General features: G+C 53.9%; 1 protein-coding gene across 1 annotated transcript in view; it reads left to right on the plus strand.

The window, feature by feature from the left end:
* Window positions 1–213: 213 nt before the first annotated feature.
* The window catches only part of VSTM2L (V-set and transmembrane domain containing 2 like), a 37713-nt gene continuing 17210 nt past the window's right edge, over window positions 214–20716 (plus strand). The window contains exon 1 of the mRNA XM_003936368.4: window positions 214–624. Within this exon, the coding sequence (XP_003936417.1) occupies window positions 504–624 (121 nt within the window). The 5' untranslated portion in view covers window positions 214–503. The remainder of the gene's footprint in view (window positions 625–20716) is intronic.

Consider the following 20716-nt stretch of genomic DNA (forward strand, 5'->3'; position numbering starts at 1 on the left):
GCCCGTTGGGTCATGCTTTGCGGGAACCGCGTCCCTGGGGTGCCTCTCTCCGCCCCATCCCGGCCCGCCCCCCTCTCTCGGGCAGGGGAAAGTTGCGGGTACCGCTTTAAAAATCCCAGCCTGGGCAAAACTTTGATGATAAATCAAGCAGCAGATCCCTCCGCCGCCTGCTCCAGGCAGGAGGAGGGAAGGGAGGAGGGAGACGGGAGGAGGGAGGAGGGAGGAGGGAGGAAGGTGCGGCGGCGGCGCGGCGTGGCCTTCCGCGGAAGGGAAGAGTCCTGCAGTCGGAGGCGGCCGGCTGAGCGTGCGCTCGCTCCCCTCAGCCGGGGCTGGGCCGGAGCCCGGCGAGGGCTGGGAACCGGGTGGGGCCGAGGACAGCGGGCCAGGGGCAGCGGCCGGAGCCGGGAAGCCAGGCCGCGCAGGGCAGAGGACGGCAGGCACGGGGTCTGCGGTCTCTGGGGCCCCGATGTGAGGCGGCGGCGCCCCCGGCCCGAGCGCGCAGCATGGGGGCCCCGCTCGCGGTGACGCTGGGCGCCCTCCACTACCTGGCACTTTTCCTGCAACTCGGCGGCGCCACGCGGCCTGCCGGCCACGCGCCCTGGGACAACCATGTCTCCGGCCACGGTGAGTTCGGTCGCCTCCCCCGCGGACTTCCCCACCAAACCCCACCCGGGGCCGCGCCACTCCAACTTGGCCGCCCCAGGGCTCGAACCGGCGCCGGTAGTGGCGGGAATCCCGGGACGCCCCCTGCCGGCACGGTGGACCCGCCCTGGCACCCCAGCCGGCTCTGTGGAGGAGGGGGCGCACCCCCGAACCTCCTGCCTCCCACACCCGCACGGATACACACACCTCCATGGCCACGCCGATATGCACCGCTGTGGACACACACAGGCACAGTCGCTGCTTTCTCACACTCACAACTCCTACCCTGCACATCTCCACACGCGCCTCAGGTCCCCCTCCTCACTGCAAGCCCTTACACTTATGCCCACTATACACGCACATCAGGCACTGCGCCGGTGGGCTCACTCTGCCAGCTGGCGCACACGCTTTGCCACAACTCTTGCCTGCCCACCTGCAGACAGACACACTGGTGCACGCACATACACACACACACACACACACACACACACAAAATGAACATACTTTGCTCACCCACCTCTCTCTGCCCATCTGACTTTACTCTCCATGGATTTAACCCTGCAGAGGCCCTTGTCCCCTCCCTCTCCACACCTGCTCCTTATACCAGTGTCAGGTCCTGGAGGGCAGAAGACCCTGTTTCTTGAGAACTGGTTGCCTGGGGCCGAAGTCTCTTTGTTGGGCGGCTGTCGCTTGGTGGAAACCCTCAGAGACAACGGAATAGTTGGGGTTGCTGCTTGCAGCCCGAGGCTTGGGAGTGGGAGTGGAATGCTGGGTGCTTCTGTCTGCCTCTTGGGGTGTGCAGGGAGCCGCTGCCATCCTTCCATAGGGTATCCCCCATCCTCATCCTCAGCCCCGAAGGACTGAAATGTGGGAATTCTCAACTCCAGCCGCTGTGGGAGCCGGGGAGCAGACAAACATTCCCAGCACTAGCTGGCTGAGTGTCAGAAGCTCCTGCTAGCCCCGAAGGAGCCCAAGTTGGCAGCAGAGTTGGACTGTATGAGCCTGGCAGCTGTGGGGGCTCCCCTGGCCCCTGTGAGCCTGGCTCTGTGATAGGGGCTCAAGCATAGATGAAACCAAAGGAGATCTTTCTCCCATGCCACCCTTCCCTATGGGGGAGGCTGCTGCCCCAGTACTGGGCACTGTGGGCCCAGGGCTGCAGGGAGGTTTGCACCAAGGCCAGAGAATTGATGATTTATTCTGACGGGAATGAGTGAGAGGTAAGGGGGGTAGATAATCAGGGCTTTGCTGGGGTGTGGCGCATGACTAGATTTGCTCCAGTGGAGAAGGGGGCTTCAAAGACCCATCCTCAGGGTCTGTGCTTTTTGGGAACCATGACTCCCTGCCCCCTTCTGCCTCACCATGTTTGGTAGTAACCGCTGTGTGCGTTTTTATGTACCCTTCATACCCCTCATCTAATTTCTACCGACCTGGCTAGAGCTGTGGTGAATAAGGAAAGGGTTCTTTTGATCCTCAACTTACAGATAGGGAAACCAAGGCTCAGAGAGGTGAAGGAAGTTACCCAAGGTCACACAGAAAGAGAGTGAACCAGGAAAGGCCCCAGGGTCTGTCGGGCAAAGAGCGCTTTTTTTTCCAGGACATTTATCTCCATGTCAGCTTCCCTCCCATTCAAGGGAAACTGGGAATTTCTCCCTCCCCACCTCTCCCCTTCTTACTCCACTCAGTTCCTTGGCATGATTGGAACTTACACCAGGAGGGGTTTCCATGGAAGGGCTTCCCTGAGTTTACAGTCCTGAGGGTTACGAGGAATGGGACTCTGAGGCTGATGGTCATTCTGTCCCTAGAGCACCAGACCCCTGGGAATTAGGTGCCACTCTGTCATTCCTGAGGCCCCACGGTGGCCCCCCCATAGAGAAGCAGGGTCTGTCTGCCCTTTGTGTGACAGTCTCTACCTGCCCTCTGGTGCCAGATAAGCTGAGAGGGCACAGCTCTGCCCAACCAGCTATAATCTCCCCTCTGCACCCTGGAGGGTCAAGCTAAGGCCCGGGGCAGGGGCTAGATGAGGAGGCACCCCTGGCTCCTGGAGAACCTGGCTTCTCTCCTGAACCTCCCGTGTGGCTCTGGGCAAATGAGCCACCCCTCTGGGTCTCCCTGTGTCCCTAAAGAAACAAGGAGGCCGGGCTGCCTTCTCCCGACATTGCTAGGTTCAAAGTCACCAAGTATTGGCTGCCGAGGAGCCCCCACAGCTGCCCCTCTGCTGGGCCAAGCGCCCGCCACCACAGGAAGGGTTTGGAGCCACTCACTTAATCACAAAAAGAAACTGTTATTAATGATAGTGAGACGCGGCGAATAAGTGGGTCATGTCTAATAAGCCATTTGTGTTCAGGAGGAGAATACCAATTTGATAAAAGCTGTGTGTGCTGAAAAAGCTCAGAAATTGCTGTTTAGCAGATTGGAGCCTGATCGTTTCATTATTCCTGGGCTCCGTGTGTCCTCAGCTGATTCAGGAAATGTGACCCAGTCAGGAAGGTGTCTGTGTCTGGGGGTAGGGGGTGGGGACTGGAAGCAGAGGATCCTGGGGAGGGGCAAGTTGGCCCCAGGTGCTTGGTGGCTGCTCACCCCTCCAGCTCTATCTGACCCCAGCCCGGCCACTGGGCTCTTGCCTTCCACTTACCTGCCCTGGAGCTTGTCACAAAGAGAGCCTGAAGTCAGACTGGTCAGAAAGGACCTCTGGTTTTTTTCCCATCTCCCTCCCACCTCCACTCAACCCACTTGGAAGAGGGCTTTTTAGAGGTGTGAGGAATGAATGGGGAGCATGTCTCTCAAGGAGGCATCAGGCATTGGGAGGTGGGGCGGTGATGGTCAGTATCTGCACCTAGTAGGTGTTCAATAAACTGGAGTCACTTTGATTTTTTCTTATTAGAAAATGTTAACTCATTGCCATGGGCACAGCAGGAATGGGAGGAAAAGGTGCAAACATCGACAAAATGCCTACTGTATGCCCTGTGCTGCCAAGCCCTTGCCAGTGTTAACTCACTCAGGCTGACCATTCATGCAAGGCTTCTATTGGAGATAGGAGGAAACTGAGGCTCGGAGAGGGCCAGTGACCTGCCCAAGGGTGCAGAGTCTGTACGGAGAGCTGGAAAGCTGTGTTTAGAATGAAGGTGTGTCTGGTGGTTCTGGGCCTGCCTCCTCCAGGACAGCCTCGAGGCAGGCTTGGCCATGGCTTCTTCCTTTGTGTCGCTGTGACTCAAGCTTGCTGCCTTCCAGCTTCTCAGAGAACCAGGAAAGCAGCGGGTTCCACCAAGAGGAACCAGCCACTCAGAAAGGTGGCAGGATCTCGCCGGGGATACCTGTAAGTTAGAAACAGGCAGCTGGGCTGGGCCCCAGGATCTTTCCAGATCTTGTCCAGGGTAGGGATCCCACAGGCAGGGTCTTTGTGAGGATCTCCATAGACCCCTGCCAGCTTGCAGAGGACCCAGGAAGCCTCACATGGCAGAGTCCCCCAGGGAATTTGTCACAATGCAGATCCCCCTAAACCTACTGCCAGAACGGTTATTTGTTGGGATCTTGAAATGTGCATTTTATTATTTTTTTAAAAATTTCTCTTGAGACAAGGTCTTGCTCTATCGACCAGGCTTGAGTGCAGTGGCACAATCTCTGCTTACTGCAACCTCTGCCTCCTGGGTTCAAGCGATCCCGTCACCTCAGCCTCTGAGTAGCTGGGACTACAGGCGCACGCTACCACCTTCAGCTAATTTTTAGATTTTTTGGAGAGACAAGATCTCACTATATTGCCTAGGCTAGTCTCGAACTCCTGGGCTCAAGCCATTCTCCCTCCTTGGCCTTCCAAAGTGCTGGGATTACAGGTGTGAGCCACGTGTCTGATGGAATCTGCATTTTAATAGGTTCCCCAGAGGATTCTCATGCAGCCTGGGGTTTGGAAGCCACTACCTTAAGTATTTACCCATATCTGACGGGAGATATAGGGACCAGAACTGTCTGATGCTAGGGGCTGTCTTGGTTTGGTTTCACAGGGGACGGAGAGGTCCAGATGCGGCAGGTGGATGGTCCCTGAGAGGAGCCCCAAGAAGCCTCATACTGCAGCAAACAACCCTACTCCTGCCCCCACCCTGCCACACACACACACACACACACACACACACACACACACACACACTCCTAGGCCTGCACCTTCAATTATTCATATACCCCAATGCAGACAAAGATCCTGGCTTGGCCCGGGGCTTCGTCCATTGAGTGATTCACTGTCCTGAGATTCTTTCTGTTGCCAGGAGGGACCAGCAGGGGCTGGGGGAAGGAGGGGGTACTGGGCCATTTGGCAAGCAGCCTGTGCACTGAAAAATGACTTTGGCTTCCTTGCGTTCCTTACTGAACTGTTGGTATCTCACCATCAATAAGCCGGCTAGTTTGGTGGCTGGAAGATGGAGAAAATTGAGTCCTGTCTTCCGAAGGTTATGATGTTAAAAATGTGTTCGTCTTTGTCTCGGGCGTTGGTGATTATTCTATCAATTACGCCTGTAAACACTCTGCCTTGGGCTGAGGGTTTCCCAGCCTCCTGTGGGGAATTGGCCCTCGCAAGCGGTTTTCCCAAGTCCTTCACACCAATTGGTTTTGACACCTTGCCCATCAGCGGCTCCCACAGCCTTTTCCCCAAACAAGAGGAGCCGCAGGCGGCCAGCAGGATGCAGGGAATTCAGCTCCTTGTCACGGCGACAGCAAGGATGGTGGGCAAAGTCTCCTGTGGAAAACAAGCGGGCAGGGTGAGGGAAGTCGGGTAAGTGGCTTCTTCTGACCCACCGGCTGTGGGAGCAAGAGATGGAGCTTTTGAAATGAATAATTGAGGCTCCTTGGGATCGTCATCCCTAAGCTTCTCTCTTAGATGGGAAGACAGAGACTCAGGGGCAAGGGAGAATTTGCCTGAAATTGCCCTGGAGGGTACTTCTTGGCTTTGGGAATCACCTCATCCAACTCTGGACAAATGAAGAGATTGGCTGGGTGCAGTGGTTCATGCCTGTAATCCCAGCACTTTGGAAGGCTGAGGTGGGTGGATGAGTTGAGCCCAGGAGTTTGAGACCAGCCTGGACCACATAGTGAGAACTTATCTCTACAAAAAATAGCCAGGCATGGGTACACACCTATAGTCCCAGCTACTCAGGAGGCTGAGGCAGGAGGATCGCCTGAGCCCAGGAGACAGAGATTGCAGTCAATGAGATTGCGCCACTGTACTCCAGTCTGGGTGATAAAGTGAGACCTGTCTCAAAAAAAAAAAAAAAATTAAAAAAAAAAATTAAAAACAGGAGAGATAAACATATGGAAGCAAATGTGTGTTGAGTGCCACGCCAGGGCCTTGAATGGTATCATCTCAATCAATTCTCACAAGAACTCCAAAAGGAAGGACTGTCTCGGGCCCACAGTGTAGATGGAGAAAATGACTCAGGGAGGTTAAGTAGCTTCCCCAAGGTCGCACACTTGCCAAATGTCTGAGGCTGGACTTGAACTGAAGAATCTGGCTCCAGGGCTGGGAGTCCTAGGAAAGAGGAGGAAGAGGCCCAGGTCACACAGTGGGGAAGGGCAGGGCTGGGCCTTGAGGTTTGGCTCCTGGGTAGAAGGAGTGCAGTGGCCTCCGCATTCCATGCCCAGGAGGGCAAGCAGCGGTAAAGCTGCAACTCTGGTAGCAGAATGCCATCCCAGGGACCCTCCAACCTCCCCTGAGTTTTGAAAGCGTGGGGAGAGAGTATGTGGTGTGAACAGCAGCAAGGTGCCCATGTGAGTGTTTGGCCATCACCTTGAACTTTGGAGACCCAACCAGCCTGTCGATGGGGTTGTGGGAAGACTCTCTCAGTCCTGAAAGGAGTTTGAGGCCCGTTGGGCACACAGGGGTCAGATTCCCTTGTGTCCTGGAGCCCGGGACAATGCCTGGCCCAGGGAGGTGGCAGGGAATGAATGAATGAATGAGGAGGGGGATGAAGCAGGGGATGAGGTCTGAATTCTTAAAGCTTTGCTCATTCTGAGTCAATATATTTTTAAACTTCAAATAATTTTAATTTCCTAAGGAACCCATGTTTGTAAGGGGAAAAAAATCACAGAATTGGAGCCCCTCCTCATCCCTGCTGAGCACAGAGCAAGGACACCCTAGAGTGGGCAAGGATGATGGTACCTTCAGATGTGATGTTGCAGCCATGAGGATGGTGGGGATCCAAGGGCCGTCCCTCCTCCCCTGACCCCAGGAGATGCTTGCTTCAGAAAAACAGGCAGGGGGCCATCTGAGGACGAAATCCACTCTTTTTCTAGCTGCTGCTTCTGGGGTCCAGAGCCCACCCAACTGGCTGCCATGGTTTCCATTGCTCCAGAGAAGTGAGGTGGGGGTGGGGAGGCAGAGAGGGGGCTGCTGCTCCTCCAGGTCCGCTTCTCACAGCCAGGCCTCCCTTCCCTTCCTTGAAGCCGTCAGGGAGTCTCTGGGGCTCAGCTCCACCCCCTACCCCCAGTTTCAACCCTCTTCAAAACCTCCTGGGGCCCACAAGAAGATTGGGTCCTACCTGAGAGATGATTTTAGGCAGAACCTGGAGAAACCTCTTACATTTTAGGAGTTACGCATTTATTTTAATGTGTACTGAAAAAATATAACCAGCACATCAAAACTGTGATTTCACAGATATGATTGCTTAGGATGAGCCTAATGGGGGTATTAAAAAATAGTGAGTTAGTTTATAGAACAACATTAAGGACATAACAGTGCAGGCGACGAGTGGGCATGTCCGTGGGGATCCACGGCTCAGAAACGCCTGGGGGCGTGACCTGGGGGCGCCAGATCAGCTGCCCCGTGACACTGCATGCTCCGTACTCTTCATACTGGGAGCTACTGGCCTCATGGGGCTGCTGCCATGTGTGGGAAGCTTGGTCGCTTATTCATTCTTTCATTCATTCAACTGGCACCCATCATGTGCCAGGCTGTTTTAGCCACTGGGGACTTACCAATGAAGAAGACAGTCAAGGTTCTTGCTCTCTTAGAACCCTTAGTCTAGCGGGGCAGACAGAAACCTGAAACTGTAAAGAATATCTAAGTATAGAGCTGGGCATGGTGGCTCATGCCTCTAATTCTGGTGACTCAGGAGGCTGGGGCGGGAGGGTCGTTTGAACCTAGGAGTCAGAGACCAGCCTGGACAACATAGGAAGACCCTGTCTCTAAAACAAAAAAGTACAAAATACTAGCCAGGTGTAGTGGCTCGTACCTGTAGTCCCAGCTACTTGGGAGGCTGAGCGGAAGGATCACTTGAGCCCAAGAGTTCAAGGCTGCAGTAAGCTGTGATTGCACCACTGCTCTCCAGCCTGGGTGACAGAGCGAGACCCTGTCTCCAAAAAAAAAAAAAAGAAGAAGAAAAAGAATATGTAAGTATTGTGATAAGATTTAAGAGGCTGGGATGATGTTAAACACAGAGAAGGGCAGTCACCTGCGGGGCAGTGAGAGTACCCAGTAGTGAGCTCCCTGTCACAAGAGGTATACAAGCTGAGTCCAACCCGTTATTAGCTGGGGATATTAGTGAGGAGATTTCTACCTTATTTCCCAAAGGAGCAAAGACTGTTGAAGTAGGCAGAGCAGCCGGAACACAGTGGGCAGCTACTAAAGCTGTGTCACACAGTAATTTAGTAATGGTACTGGCACACGGGCCCAGGTGGGTGGAGCTCCCAATGCCAGGGATGCCCTGGCCCCACCCAGGGGTCATGGCAGGGATGAGGCCTTCTCTGTGCCCTGTGTTGAGGTGTGGGGACAGTGGCTCTTCAGTGACTTCACTTCAGCTCTTAAAGTGCCAGGGTAAGGAGAGGGGCTGGCGGATGCTGGCTTTTTGTCTACCGTGCCCCCCTCTTCCCCACCCTGTGTCTGCCTTGCTGGGTGACTTGGCATGTCCCTGCCCCTCTCTAGGCCTCAGTTTCCCCACTGAACAATGATGAGTTTGCCTGAGCTCCAAGGCTGTAGAATTCATCCATCTCTATACTTAGAAATCACAGCATGTGTCAATCAGCATGTATGTGCGTGTGTGTGTGTGTGTGTGTGTGTGTGCAGACGAGGATGGAGCTGGTGGGAGTGGTAGGACTCCATCAGCACCTTAACTCTCAGTGGCCTGCAGGCATCTGTGGCAGCCAAGCACTCTGTGTTTCCGTCACTTCCCCTGCCTCCTCTCATTTACTCCTCACCACGCCGGGAGGCGGGCACTCCCATTTTACAGAGGAGGACACGGAGGCAGGCGTGGTGCGACTTGCCTGAGAACACACAGATGCTGAACGGCAAAGCTGGGCTTGAGCCCAGCTTGTGGGATGACAGAGCCAGAGTTCGTAACCTGCCCATCTGTCCTGTTCCCAGCTGCTGAGCTGGGTGTGTGGGCAGGTGCTTTGTTCCGGAGCAGCGCTCCTGGCTTGGTCGGATTCTCACAGGGGCCATCGATGCCAAAATGCTGAGAATGCCTTGTTCTGGCTACAGGCGCGTGGCTCCAAAAGTCTGGGCTCCTGTGTCTGAGTCTAGCGCTGTCAGTGGGAAGTAGTGGGGCCCTGGGGGCATGCGTGGAACCCTGTGTGTTCCTGCCTGGAGTTTCTGGTGGAGGGAGTGGTGTTTTTGTCTGGCTGTGTGTGTACAGGGAGTGTGTGGGGGTGGCTGTGTGTGGTTGGAGGGGAGTGCAGGCTGAAGGGGAGCCTGGGGGCAGGTCAGGACTGGGCTGCTGCCCTCTGCCCTGTGCCCGTTTGCCTCAGTACCAGCCTTCCCTGACCCCTGCACACCGGTGCCCTTGGAGGTGAGACGCGGAGGATATGGGAGCGCCTGGAAGGTTACAGCCAGAGTCAGCCGGGAGAGAGGGGCCTTGCTCAGAGCTACCAGCGAGCCGGGCAGCAGCAGTGCCCACCTATGCCTGGGAAGTGCTCTCCGCTGGCCCTGGCTCTCTGCACCTCTCTCTCCTGGTCTGCTGCTGTCTCTGGTTCTCTCTCTTTCTCTCCTTCTCTCTCTCTCTCTGGGTCTTTCTGATCTTGCGCTATCTCTTTTCCTATCTCTTTCCCTCTGCTTTCTGTGTCCATTGGATCCATCCTGCCCTCTCTTCTCACCGCCCCGACCCGTTCCTTCCTTCCTCTCTGACACACACACATCTCTCTTTGATGACATGTCAAGATTACACCTACATATATTCCATATATCATGGTGACAGCCACACAGAGCAGGCACTCCGTAAATGTCAGGTGAATGAATGAAGGAATGAATGACCAAATGGCCAAGCTGGAGGAAACACCGACGCTTGTCTACACGGGTGGTTCCTAATTTGTTTGGAAGTCACACTCCTCTTGAGAAGCTCATGAAAACTATGGGTCGTTTCCTCAAAAAATGCCACAGAGTTTTGCCCACAAGCTTCAAAGGGTTTTTTGGGGCCCCCCCAAAGCCTGTCTCTGACTCCAAGCAGAAATAGCCTTCATTTCACGGATGAGGAAACTGAGGCCCAGAGCGGTAGAGCTGGCCTTGGGACATGGGACAAGTCTTCGGCAGGGCCGGGCTTGGACCCTGACATCCTTTCTCTCTCCCTGCAGCCCTCTCATGCTAGCTGGGGGGAACAAACTTCATTCACTTTTTCTAAGTCTTTGGTGAGCATACTCGGAGACTTGGGGTGGGGAAGAGATCATGGGGGACTGGAAAACAGAGACTGGAGCCCGGGGTGCAGGGCTTAGGCAGGTGGGCCAAGAGAGGGAGGTCTCTATGCCTGGTGCAGTCAGGGAAGACTTCCTGTGGGAGGCAGACTCCTTCTGGGCCTGTATCCAGGGACCACTGGGACTGAGAGGGGGACTACAGAGGCCAGCATGGAGCTGTGCCTGGCTGCCTGGGTCTGGCAGAGGCTTCCTGTGGAGAACCGTGCACATGTATTTAGAAAAGCAGGCTGCAGCTGGAACCTCCAGGAATCGGCTGCGGAGTTTGGTCTTATCCCCTGGAGACGTGGGCAGCCCTGGGAGCCTTCTGAGTGGGGAGGGTGCATGGTTGGCCTTGGGGTGGGTTGGCCATGGTGAGTGGAGAGGGGCAGCCGAAGCAGGGCTTTTGGCTGGAGGGGCTGTGCACGGACAGGAGAGCCACTCCCGGGAAGGCGCTGAGTTCGGTGTGAGCCTGGCTGAGCTCGTGGTTCACGGGATGCTAGGGCTGGCCAGGTATCCAGGGAAGGTGGAAACGTGGGCTCAGAAAAAGAGGGAACTGGGTGTGTGCCTGTGTGTGCATGTCTGTGTGTCTGTGTCTGTCTGTGTGATATATGTATGCGTGTGTGTGCATGTATGTGTATGTGTGGTGTGCGCATGTATGTGTATGCATGTATTTTGTGGTGTGCATGTATAGGTCTGTGTGTGTGTGGTATATGTGTGTATGTGTGTATGTCTATGTGTGTGTATGTCTGTATATGTGTATGTGTGGTGTCTGCGTGTGTCTGTGTATGTGCGTGTATCTGTGTGTATTATGTGTATTGTGTTGTGTGTATTGTGTGCATGTGTATTGCGTGTATGTGTGTATGTGTATTGTACGTGTGTGTATGTATGTATGTGTGTGCATGTGTGTGGGTGTTTATGTCTGTATGCATGTTTGTGTGTGTATTGTGTGTATGTGTGTGTAGTGTGTATGTGTATATATGCGTGTATGTGTGTGGGTGTGTATGTCCATGTATGTGTCTATGTGTGTATGTGTATGCATGTGTGTGTATTGTGTGTATGCGTGTGTGTATTGTGTATGCATATGTATTGTGTGTGTACTGTGTGTATGCGTGTGTGCAGTGTGTATTGTGTGTATGTGTGTGTGTATTGTGGGTCTGCGTGTGTGTATTGTGTGTAGCGTATGTATTGTGTGTGTGTGGTGTGTGTGTAATGTGTATGTGTGTATTGTGTGTATGTGTGTATGTAGTGTGTGTAGTGTGCGCATGAGTGCATGTAGTGTGTGTGTAGTGTGTATGTGTATATATGTGTGTATGTGTGTGGGTATGTCCATGTATGTGTGTCTATGTATGTGTATGCATGTGTGTGTATTGTGTGTATGCGTGTGTGTATTGTGTATGCATATGTATTGTGTGTGTACTGTGTGCATGCGTGTGTGCAGTGTGTATTGTGTGTGTGTGTGTGTATTGTGGGTATTGTGGGTATGCCTGTGTGTATTGTGTGTAGCGTATGTATTGTGTGTGTGTACTGTGTGTATGCGTGTGTGGTGTGTGTAGTGTGTGTAGTGTGTGTATTCTGTGTATGTCTGTATGCAGTATGTGTGTAGTGTGCGTATGCGTGCGTGTAGTGTGTGTTGTGTGTTGTGTGTGTATACACTGGCCTCCTTTCTAGTCCTTGCACACACCAGGCTCCTTCCCTCCTCCAGACCTTTTCTCTCCCGCGCTGTTCCCTCTGCCCCTCGTGCTCTCTTCCCGCCTCCCGGCTCCTGGCTCCCCTGTGCCCCGCGGACCGAGCCCTTAGAGACGAGCCGCTGCGGGGTCCGGGCTCCCATTCCCACGCCCGCCTTCCAGCGGGGAGAGCTGCGGCTTAGAGGGGCGCGGTGAGCTGGGCCCACACCTAGTTCCAAGCAAGGGAGCAGAGCCCAGCCCGTTTCCCCCAGCCCGGCATTTTAAGGGTGTCTCTTGGGGTGGGGGTGGGCTCTTGACTGCGCCCTCCTTCCTCAGAGCCCCCAGGCTGGGTTCCCAGCCCACCCGAGGTGGGGAAGGCGGAATGCTGACGGCAGGTGTCTGTTTTGCTTTGTGAGGTTTTAAAAAAATCATTTCCGGCGTTGGAGGCGGCGGCAATTAGGGCCTGCTCGCTGGGGAGCTGTTTGCCGCCTGTCACCGGTCCGGGAAAGGGTCCCTAATGGAGGCCCGGCGGCCAGCGCGCAGGGTAGTGGAAACGGTGCTCAAAACAAAGCCGCACTAATGGTCTCCTGGCAGGCAGCGGAGGAGGGGAGGCGCGGGCTGCCAGCGGCGGAGGGCCCCCGGGACGGGGCCCAGATCCACCAGCTCCTCTCTCCGTGGCCCTCAGACACCCCCCCAGCTGGTGCGGCAAACCCCAGGGCCCCGACCGCGCTGCTGTCTTCTGGTTCTGTGCTCTTGGCCTGCGAAATTCCCTCCCAGGCCGTGGGAACAGTAAGTGCAAAGGCCCTGGGGTGGGACCCAACTCCTGCAGCCAGGGATTCTCTGGTTCCAGAACAACCCTGGGGTTCGACAAGTCCAAGGGGCCAGGGGCCTTGGAGAGGGAGGAGCTAGAGCCAGACCACGTGGGCAGGTGACGTGAGAGCAGCCTGATCCTGTGCGGGAGCCCACTGTGTACCTGCGCGACCTCACTGCGGCCCCGCCCACAGTCCCTATTTTACAGAAGAGGAAACCAGGCTAGCAGCTCCGAGGTTCGCTCACCTTGAGAAGGTGCAGTTGGGGTTGAAATCCGGGTCAGCCTGACTCCAGAGCCCACATGTTTACTGCTGCGGCCTTGAATCTCCCAGACACGATCCGGCAGGGGTAGCAGGGGCGGTGGGGGCGGCAGGGGCAGGGGCTGGGGCAGGGCACGTAGCCCTCGTGCACATAGCACTAGGTCCTGGGTGGGGGTCAGGTTTGACCCAGGCCAGGTTCTGGCCAGAGGGTACCGCCACCCTGCCCACCGGGCACCCCCAAAACCTTTGTTCTGGAACATCCTGAGTGCCTGCCTCCACCTGTCCCCATCCTTCATGTTCCTGGCCCTCCTGGCTCCACCCTCAGCGCCCCCCACAGCCCTCACTCTTTCTCCTTCTCGGTGGCTCTGTGGCTGCTCCTTTCTGGGGTTCTGGGGCAAACCCATCCCTGTGGCTGATGCAGCCTCCTTTGCTTCCCCCACTTCCTCCCTCTCAGCCTCTCCTGGCAGCAGGGATGGCTCTATGCCTTGGCTTTGGGGTCCAACACTGAGGCTCAAGTCCTGCCCGGCTCCAGCCTCTCTGAGCCTGGTTATACATCAGTGCAATGGGCTCACCCCACTCGCTTTGCAGGATATGCTGGCAAGGATGAAGATAAATGGTATCAGTAGAGTCTGGACGCCCGCGTGCCTGCTCTGGGCTCCTGGCCGGCTGTCCCAGCCCCTGCCCTGTCTCTGGCTTCCCGCACACTCCCACGCTTGCCTCTCTCCCTCCTACCCGCTCTCACTCCCTGTGCCTCTCACTCCCTGTGGCCCAGACATGTGGGAAGAGGAGGCGGGAATTCCACTGGGGAAACCTGCTCAACTCCCACAATCCTGCAAGTGCCAGAATATTTTAGTTCGCCTTAAATCTCCCTACATTTGTAATTCCACTGCTGTCTCCCTCAATATGTGCTGGTGGCCTTGGGAGGCGCCCTGCTTCCAGCTGCCGGCTCCAACCCTTCCTGCCTGGCTATGTCAGGGGGGCCTGGCAGGGGACCTAGGCAAGTCCCCACCCTCTCCGTGCCTCAGTTTCCCCATCTGTAAGAAGAGGACAATGATAGTGGCCACTTCCCAGGTTGATTTGGGGATTAGGTAAGATATTTCATTGTATTAAAGGAACAACTCTATAAAAAATAATAAATTACAGATATGTGCCACAATGATAGATGAACCTCAAAAACTCTGCTAAATGAAGGAAGCCAGTCACCAAAGACCGCAGTTTACATGAAATATCCAGAATAGGCAAATGTGAGAACGCAGCTTTGAGGTTGCCGGGGTTGGGGGGAAGTGGGGAGTGAGGAGTTTCCTTTTGCCGGGAGACAGTATTTGGGGCTAGTTATACCACATTGTGAATGCACTCAACGCTACTCAATTGTTCACTTTTTAAAATGGTTCATTTTGGCCAGGCTCGGTGGCTCACACCTGTAATCCCAGCACTGAGGGAGGCCAAGGCAGGCAGATCACTCAAGGCCAGGGGTTCCAGACCAGCCTGGCCATCATAGCAAACCCCATCTCTACTAAAAATAAAAAAAAATAGCCAGGCGTGGTGGTGCACGCCTGTGGTCCCAGCTACTTGGAAGGCTGAAGCACAAGAATCGCTTCAAACTGGGAGGCCGAGGTTGCAGTGAGCCAAAATCCTGCCACTGCACTCCAGCCTCGGGGACCGAATGAGACCCCATCTCAAAATAATAGGCCAGGCATAGTGGCTCACACCTGTAATCCCAGCACTTTGGGAGGCTGAGGCAGGTGAATCACCTGAGGTCAGGAGATTGAGTCCAGCCTGGCCAACACGGTGAAACCCCATCTCTACTAAAATATAAAATGAGCCTGGTGTCTGTAATCCCAGTTACACGGGAGGCTGAGGCAGCAGACTCGCTTGAACCCAGGAGGTGGAGGTTGTGGCAAACCGAGGTCATGCCACTGCACTCCTGTCTGGGACAACGGCAAAAACCTCATCTCAAAAAGATAAAAGATAATACTAATAATCGTAATTTAAAAAAATATATTTTAAAGTGGTTAATTGTATGTGATGTGACTTTCACTTTAATTAAAAATAAATGAATAGGAAACATTTCTGTGGCATGTGCCAGGCAGCCTACCTTATAAATATTAAATGTGTTTAACGCATTTAAGCCTTATAACAACGCTATGAGGTCATTGCTATTATTAGGCCGATTTGACAGATGAGGAAACAGAGACCCAGTATCCCCAGGCACTTAGCATGTAGTAAGGACTGAAAAATATTAGCTATTTACGTTTTTACTAGGTAGGGCACCCCCTCCTCCATCAGCCAGGGACAGGCAAGGACCCACCTGGGTGAATGTGCTTGTGTGTGTCTAAGACTCAACAAGGAGTGGGCTTCACCAGGGAACACACGGTTGTGGACCTGCTGGGTGCTACACATGGAAACAGGCTCTTCCCTTGCATTTGTGTATTTAATCCTCAAAATAAGCCTGTAATCAATGACATGGTGGGAAGCCAGAGCTCAGAGTAGTGAAGCAGCTTTTCCAATGCCGTTCAGCAAGTCGGGGGAGCTGCGGCTTGCATCCTCAGCGTAAATCCTGGGCTTCCCCTCGTCCTAGCCCCCGGCTGTCCTCCTGGCCCCTTCCCCTGTTAACTGCCACACCAGCACTTCCTGTGGGCAGAGCACAGTCTGAGCCCTGCGGAGCCTGAGGTTGCAGAGAAGAGGGAGGCTTTGGATTGGATGGAACAAGAGACCCTTGACGGCGTGCGGCCCACGAAGGAGAGTAACAGCTCCCACCAGGGGCAGCATCTCTTTGATGTTTTCTATTTCATTCAAAATTTATGACTTCTATATTCTATTCCATAATATATTCATGTTTGTTTTAATACAAATATAACATTCTTGAACCATGTTTCTGGACTGAAGTCAGTGCCTGAGGAAGTTGTTTTTCTGGTTTGAGCAGCACAGACTATGAAGGAGCCATCCATTCATTTCTTTGTTCATTCATTCTCCAAGTATGCATTCGGGTCTCTTTATTCCTTAAATGGGTGTTAGTTCTCACTATACGCAAGGATGCTGTCCCGAGAGCCACACTGGAAGAATCGGCAGGATTGGGATAGGGAAGTGGCAGGGAAGGTTTCCAGGTGTGTGGTCCAGCCGGAGCAAGGCTTGGAGGTAGGAACCAGTGACGGATTGTGGGATTGGGTCATGGCCGTCAGAAGCCAGGGCTGGGGACGGTGCTGGGTGCCCGCTGGTGTCTACACTTGAGCAGGACCTGTGTCCCAAGCCCCTTGTGATTAAGAAGAGAGTCTCTGCTTTGTGATGCTCCGACTTCAACACCTAACCCTTGCCAGTCTCCCTTGTTAATGAGAAAAAAACGGAGACTGAGGCTCATAGCCTTCAGCAAGCAAGCTTCTTTGGCTAGAATTTACGAATGCTGTTTGGTTTTCATAGCGTTTATTTTTACAGTTATCCTCTATTTATGGCAAGTGATGCTGATTTTTCATTTATGGCGGTAATAAAAGTCTTCTTTTAACCTGAATTTATTTAAGTAAAAAGGGAAAGATGCTTTGAAAATAAATATTAAGTAAATAACGGTGCATGTGGTACACGGATCCTGTAGAAATGGCGATGGTGGCTAAAAGGCTGGATTTGGGAGGCCTCTCTCTGGTATGCCCTTTCTTGTTCTGAGTCCCTCCCTGACTGTGCAAACCTTAGTCAGCCGTCAGGTCCAAGCATGTCCCCTCCTCCTGGTAGCCTTCCCTGACTCTCCAGGCAGACATGAGCCTATTTTTCTCCCAAGATCTTCCAGAACCTGCACCACCTCCTTCCATAGCTCCACCATACAGTTTGCCCTGCATAACCCTGGGCAGCACTATGATTCATGGCCATACGAGCAGTGCACATTCTGAACAACTGTACATGGCAGTCCAGGTTCAATCCCAGCCATTGTTCCCGTAACAGTCTCTGGCACTTGTGTGTCTCCTGGGGACTGCAGGCTCCCTGAGGGCAGGGGCTTGATCTGTGGCATCCTGGGAGGGCTGGCACAGGGCCTGGCTTAGGGTAGGGGGTCCATCAAAGCTGATCTCTTCTATTCCTTCTGAAGGAGGACTTCAGCTCCTACTGCATGCCCAGGCAGACATCGCCCACCAAGGCTGCGGTTCAATGCCTTCTCCTCCGCTGCTTAGGAAGAAAGCCCATACGCGTTGGCTTGCCTGTTCCAAGGTGAAACAACCTTCGTCAACTCACACCTCCATCTGTCCTGCTGCAGGCACCTGTCAGGGGCCACAGGCTGCCCGGAAAGAAACAAAGAGAACCCTTGGGTGCCTCCCTGGGGAGGAGAGGGCCCCGGACGGGACCCTGGACACAGCCATTCCTCTCTGTTCCTGGAGGGATTTTCCATCCTGTGTGTCTGGGTTTTCTTCTTATGGGGGTTTTGTCTCGTGATTTTAGAAGCCAGCTGAGATTTACAGGTGTAATGGGTTGGGACCTCATTAAATCCTCCCTCTCCAGCCCTTTCCCCCAGAGAGCCCTTATTTGGCCTCCCACCTGGGAGGTAAGGTGGCCAGAGGCCTTCCTGAACCTGGAGCACACACCCTTGTGGCCCTGCCACCCAGCTGAGCTGGGCATAGAGCAGGCTTCCTGGAAATGGCCCCAGAGAATCACACTTTTTCTAGCTGAAAAGGATGGGGCTTAGATAAGATTCAGGCTTTGGTGGGGAAATTTTGCTGTCAGCTTGAAGTCAGGCTGAAATCTCACTTTGTCCCTTGATGCTGTGTTATCTCAGGCACCAACTCTCCCTCTCTGAGCCTTGTCACTCCCTCTGTGAAATGGGCTGATAATAGTAACATCTCATTAAGTCTGAAAGGATGAAAGGGGTCCTGTGTACAATGTCTGGCATAGAGGAGGGGCTTCCTTCCTTCAACTCTGGGGCAGGGGACTGGCTCCAGTGGCCTCCAGGTTCTCTGAGCTTTGATTTTCTCATGCTGCTGGAAAAGTCCAGGTATGGAAGTGGGCAGTGGCTGTGGATGCCCCTTTCTCGGTCTTCATCACTGCAACAATGGTGCCAGCAGACACAGGGTAGCGTTTGAATTCTAGAGTCCCAAATCTGGGTTCTAATCCCAGCTCCTGGTCCTGACTTGTAGTGTGATCTTGTGACACACGTCTCCAAGCCTCAGTTTCCCCACCTGTCATAAAGGGACAATGATCCCTGGCCAGCAGGATGGCTGTGAGCATCATATAGGATCAGGCACATCACCCTCCTGTCGCATCGTGGGCTCCAGTCGGAAAGATGATGCCGCAGGGTTGCTGGGCTGGCCCGTAGCCAGCAAGGGTGGGGGAGCCACTGGCGAAGCAGCCACCCTCTCCTGGCACTGTTAGCCTTTATTTATTGCCCTGTTTCATTCTTGGTTGCATTTCACAAGATGACTTTATGGGCCATCTCAGGGGAGCCTCCAGCCTGCCTGTCATTCTGGCTGTGTGGCCCCTCAGCTGGGCCAGGTGGGCCAGGCTGGCCTTGGGAAGCCGGTGGTCACAAGGGCCAGGAGGAGGGGCAGTAGGAAGAGGGCCGGCCTCCTGAGCCTCACTCAGGACTTCTCCGGTTGCACATGTCCATATTACCCACATGTCTGTCCCTATCCCTGCTCCTATGGGTACAGTCCCCCCAAAAACTCCAATCTGGCACAAACGAATAATGATGCATGAGTAGGCACCCAATAAATGTTGAGTGAATGAATGAACTGGACAAATGAATGAATGAATGATCTCTATGCCTCTTGGTTTTTTTCCTTAGAACTTCAGTCCCCTGGGCTTTTGTCTGAGCTTCCTTTCTCACTTGATTCATTCATTGATTCATTGATTCATTCACTCGTGTTTAGCTCGTGTGTAGCCACCTCTCTTGTGCCTGATCTGTGCTGGGCAATGCAGGGCCCCTGTACTGGGGAGCTCCCAGCTTGTAGCAGACCCAGACACCTCAGCATCTGTCATGTAACACACTCCAGGGCAGGGAGAGGCAGCCTCAGAGGCCACTGGGGGCACCGAGCAGGGCTTCCTGAGGAGGGAGGACACCTCCAGACAGAGGACTACCTGTGAGTCAGGATTCCAGGGACAGCGTGCAGGCTGTGTCCTTAGGGTGACACATGTAAGTGTCTAGGAGGGGCTGCAGTTGGGGTCCAGGCAGAGCCAGAGCCTGCAGACTTTGGATGCCGACCCTGGGAGCTTGATCTTGACCCTGAGGGCCGGTAGTTTCCCAATAAGGCCAAAGTACGGGAGCTTCCTAAAGGCCCCATACAGCCCCGAGCAGGGAAAATAGGATCCTTTCCCTGCCTGCCACCGGAGCTACTACAGCAGAGTGTTCCCTGACAACTACTATGTGCATGGCCTTGCTCTGGCTGCCGGGACACAGCAGTGAACAGACTAGACTCTGCTGCCTTTATCTAGAAGCTCCATCTTTAACTCCAGTTGGACTACAGATGATACATAAACGTAAAATAGGCCGGGCGCGGTGGCTCACACCTGTAATCCCAGCACTTTGGGAGGCCAAGGCAAGTGAATCATGAGGTCAGGAGTTAGAGACCAGCCTGGCCAACATGGTGAAATCCCATCTCTACTAAAAATACAAAAAAAATTAGCAGGGCATGGTGGCGCACACCTCCCAGCTACTTGGGAGGCCAAGGCAGGAGAATCCCTTGAACCCAGGAGGTGGAGGTTGCAGTGAGCCAAGGTTGCACCACTGTACTCCAGCCCTGGCGACAGAGTGAGACTGTCTCAAAAATAAAAATAATAAAAAAAAAGTAAATAAAATAAAAAATAAGCAACATATAATAGCAGAGTGATGGGTGGTAAGGAGAAAGATGAAGTTGGGAAAAGGGAGACCGGGAGAGAGAGGGGAAGTAGGGAGGGCCTCAGTGAGGAGGTGACATTGGAGCTGAGGCTTGAAGGAGTTGAGGATGTGGGGAGGGACATTCTGGGAACAAGTCCAGGGGATTTTTGTTTTCTTTCTTTCTTTCTTTTTTAGATGAGGTCTTGCTCTGTTGCCCAGGCTGGAGTGCAGTGGCATGATCATAGCTCACTGCAGCCTCAAACTCCTGGGCCCCAGCAATCCACACACTCTAGGGAATTTTTGTTGTAAATCTACTGCTGCAGTGAGCCCAGGGAAGCCAGCAGAGGCTTTACGAAAATTATGGTGAAATGTACATAACATACAGTTTCCCATGTTCCCCACTTGTATGTATATGGTTGAGCAGCATCAAGAACGTTCAGACTGCTGTGCAGCCATCGCTACCATCCAGTCCAGAAACTGTCCATCATCCGAAACAGAAACTCTTGTGCCTGTTCAGTAGCAACTCCCCCCGCCGGCCCCCAAGCCCCTGACAACCCCCATTCTGCTTTCTGTCTCTGTGAGTTTGAATCACACCATGTTTGTCTTTCTGTGACTGACCTGTTTCACTCAGTGCAATGTCCTCAAGGTTCATCTATGTTGTGGCATGTGCCAGAATGTCCTTCCTTTTGAAGGCTGAATACTACTCCATTACACGGGCGGACTCGACTCTGCTCCTCCATTCACCCCCGGAAGTTTTTGTATAGGGAGTCATTGTGTGACCTAGTGAGAGATGGGGCTGGGCTGACCAGTGGGGCCACGTTGCTTCACTGTGCCTCTCTCTAGCCCCAGCTCTGCCTTGGTTTTCATGAATGGAGCTGCCCCTGCCACCAGTTCCCAAGGGGAGTCCTGCTGTCACTTTGGCA

Source organism: Saimiri boliviensis, chromosome 9 (genome assembly GCF_048565385.1).
Source record: "Saimiri boliviensis isolate mSaiBol1 chromosome 9, mSaiBol1.pri, whole genome shotgun sequence".
Taxonomy (NCBI): domain Eukaryota; kingdom Metazoa; phylum Chordata; class Mammalia; order Primates; family Cebidae; genus Saimiri; species Saimiri boliviensis.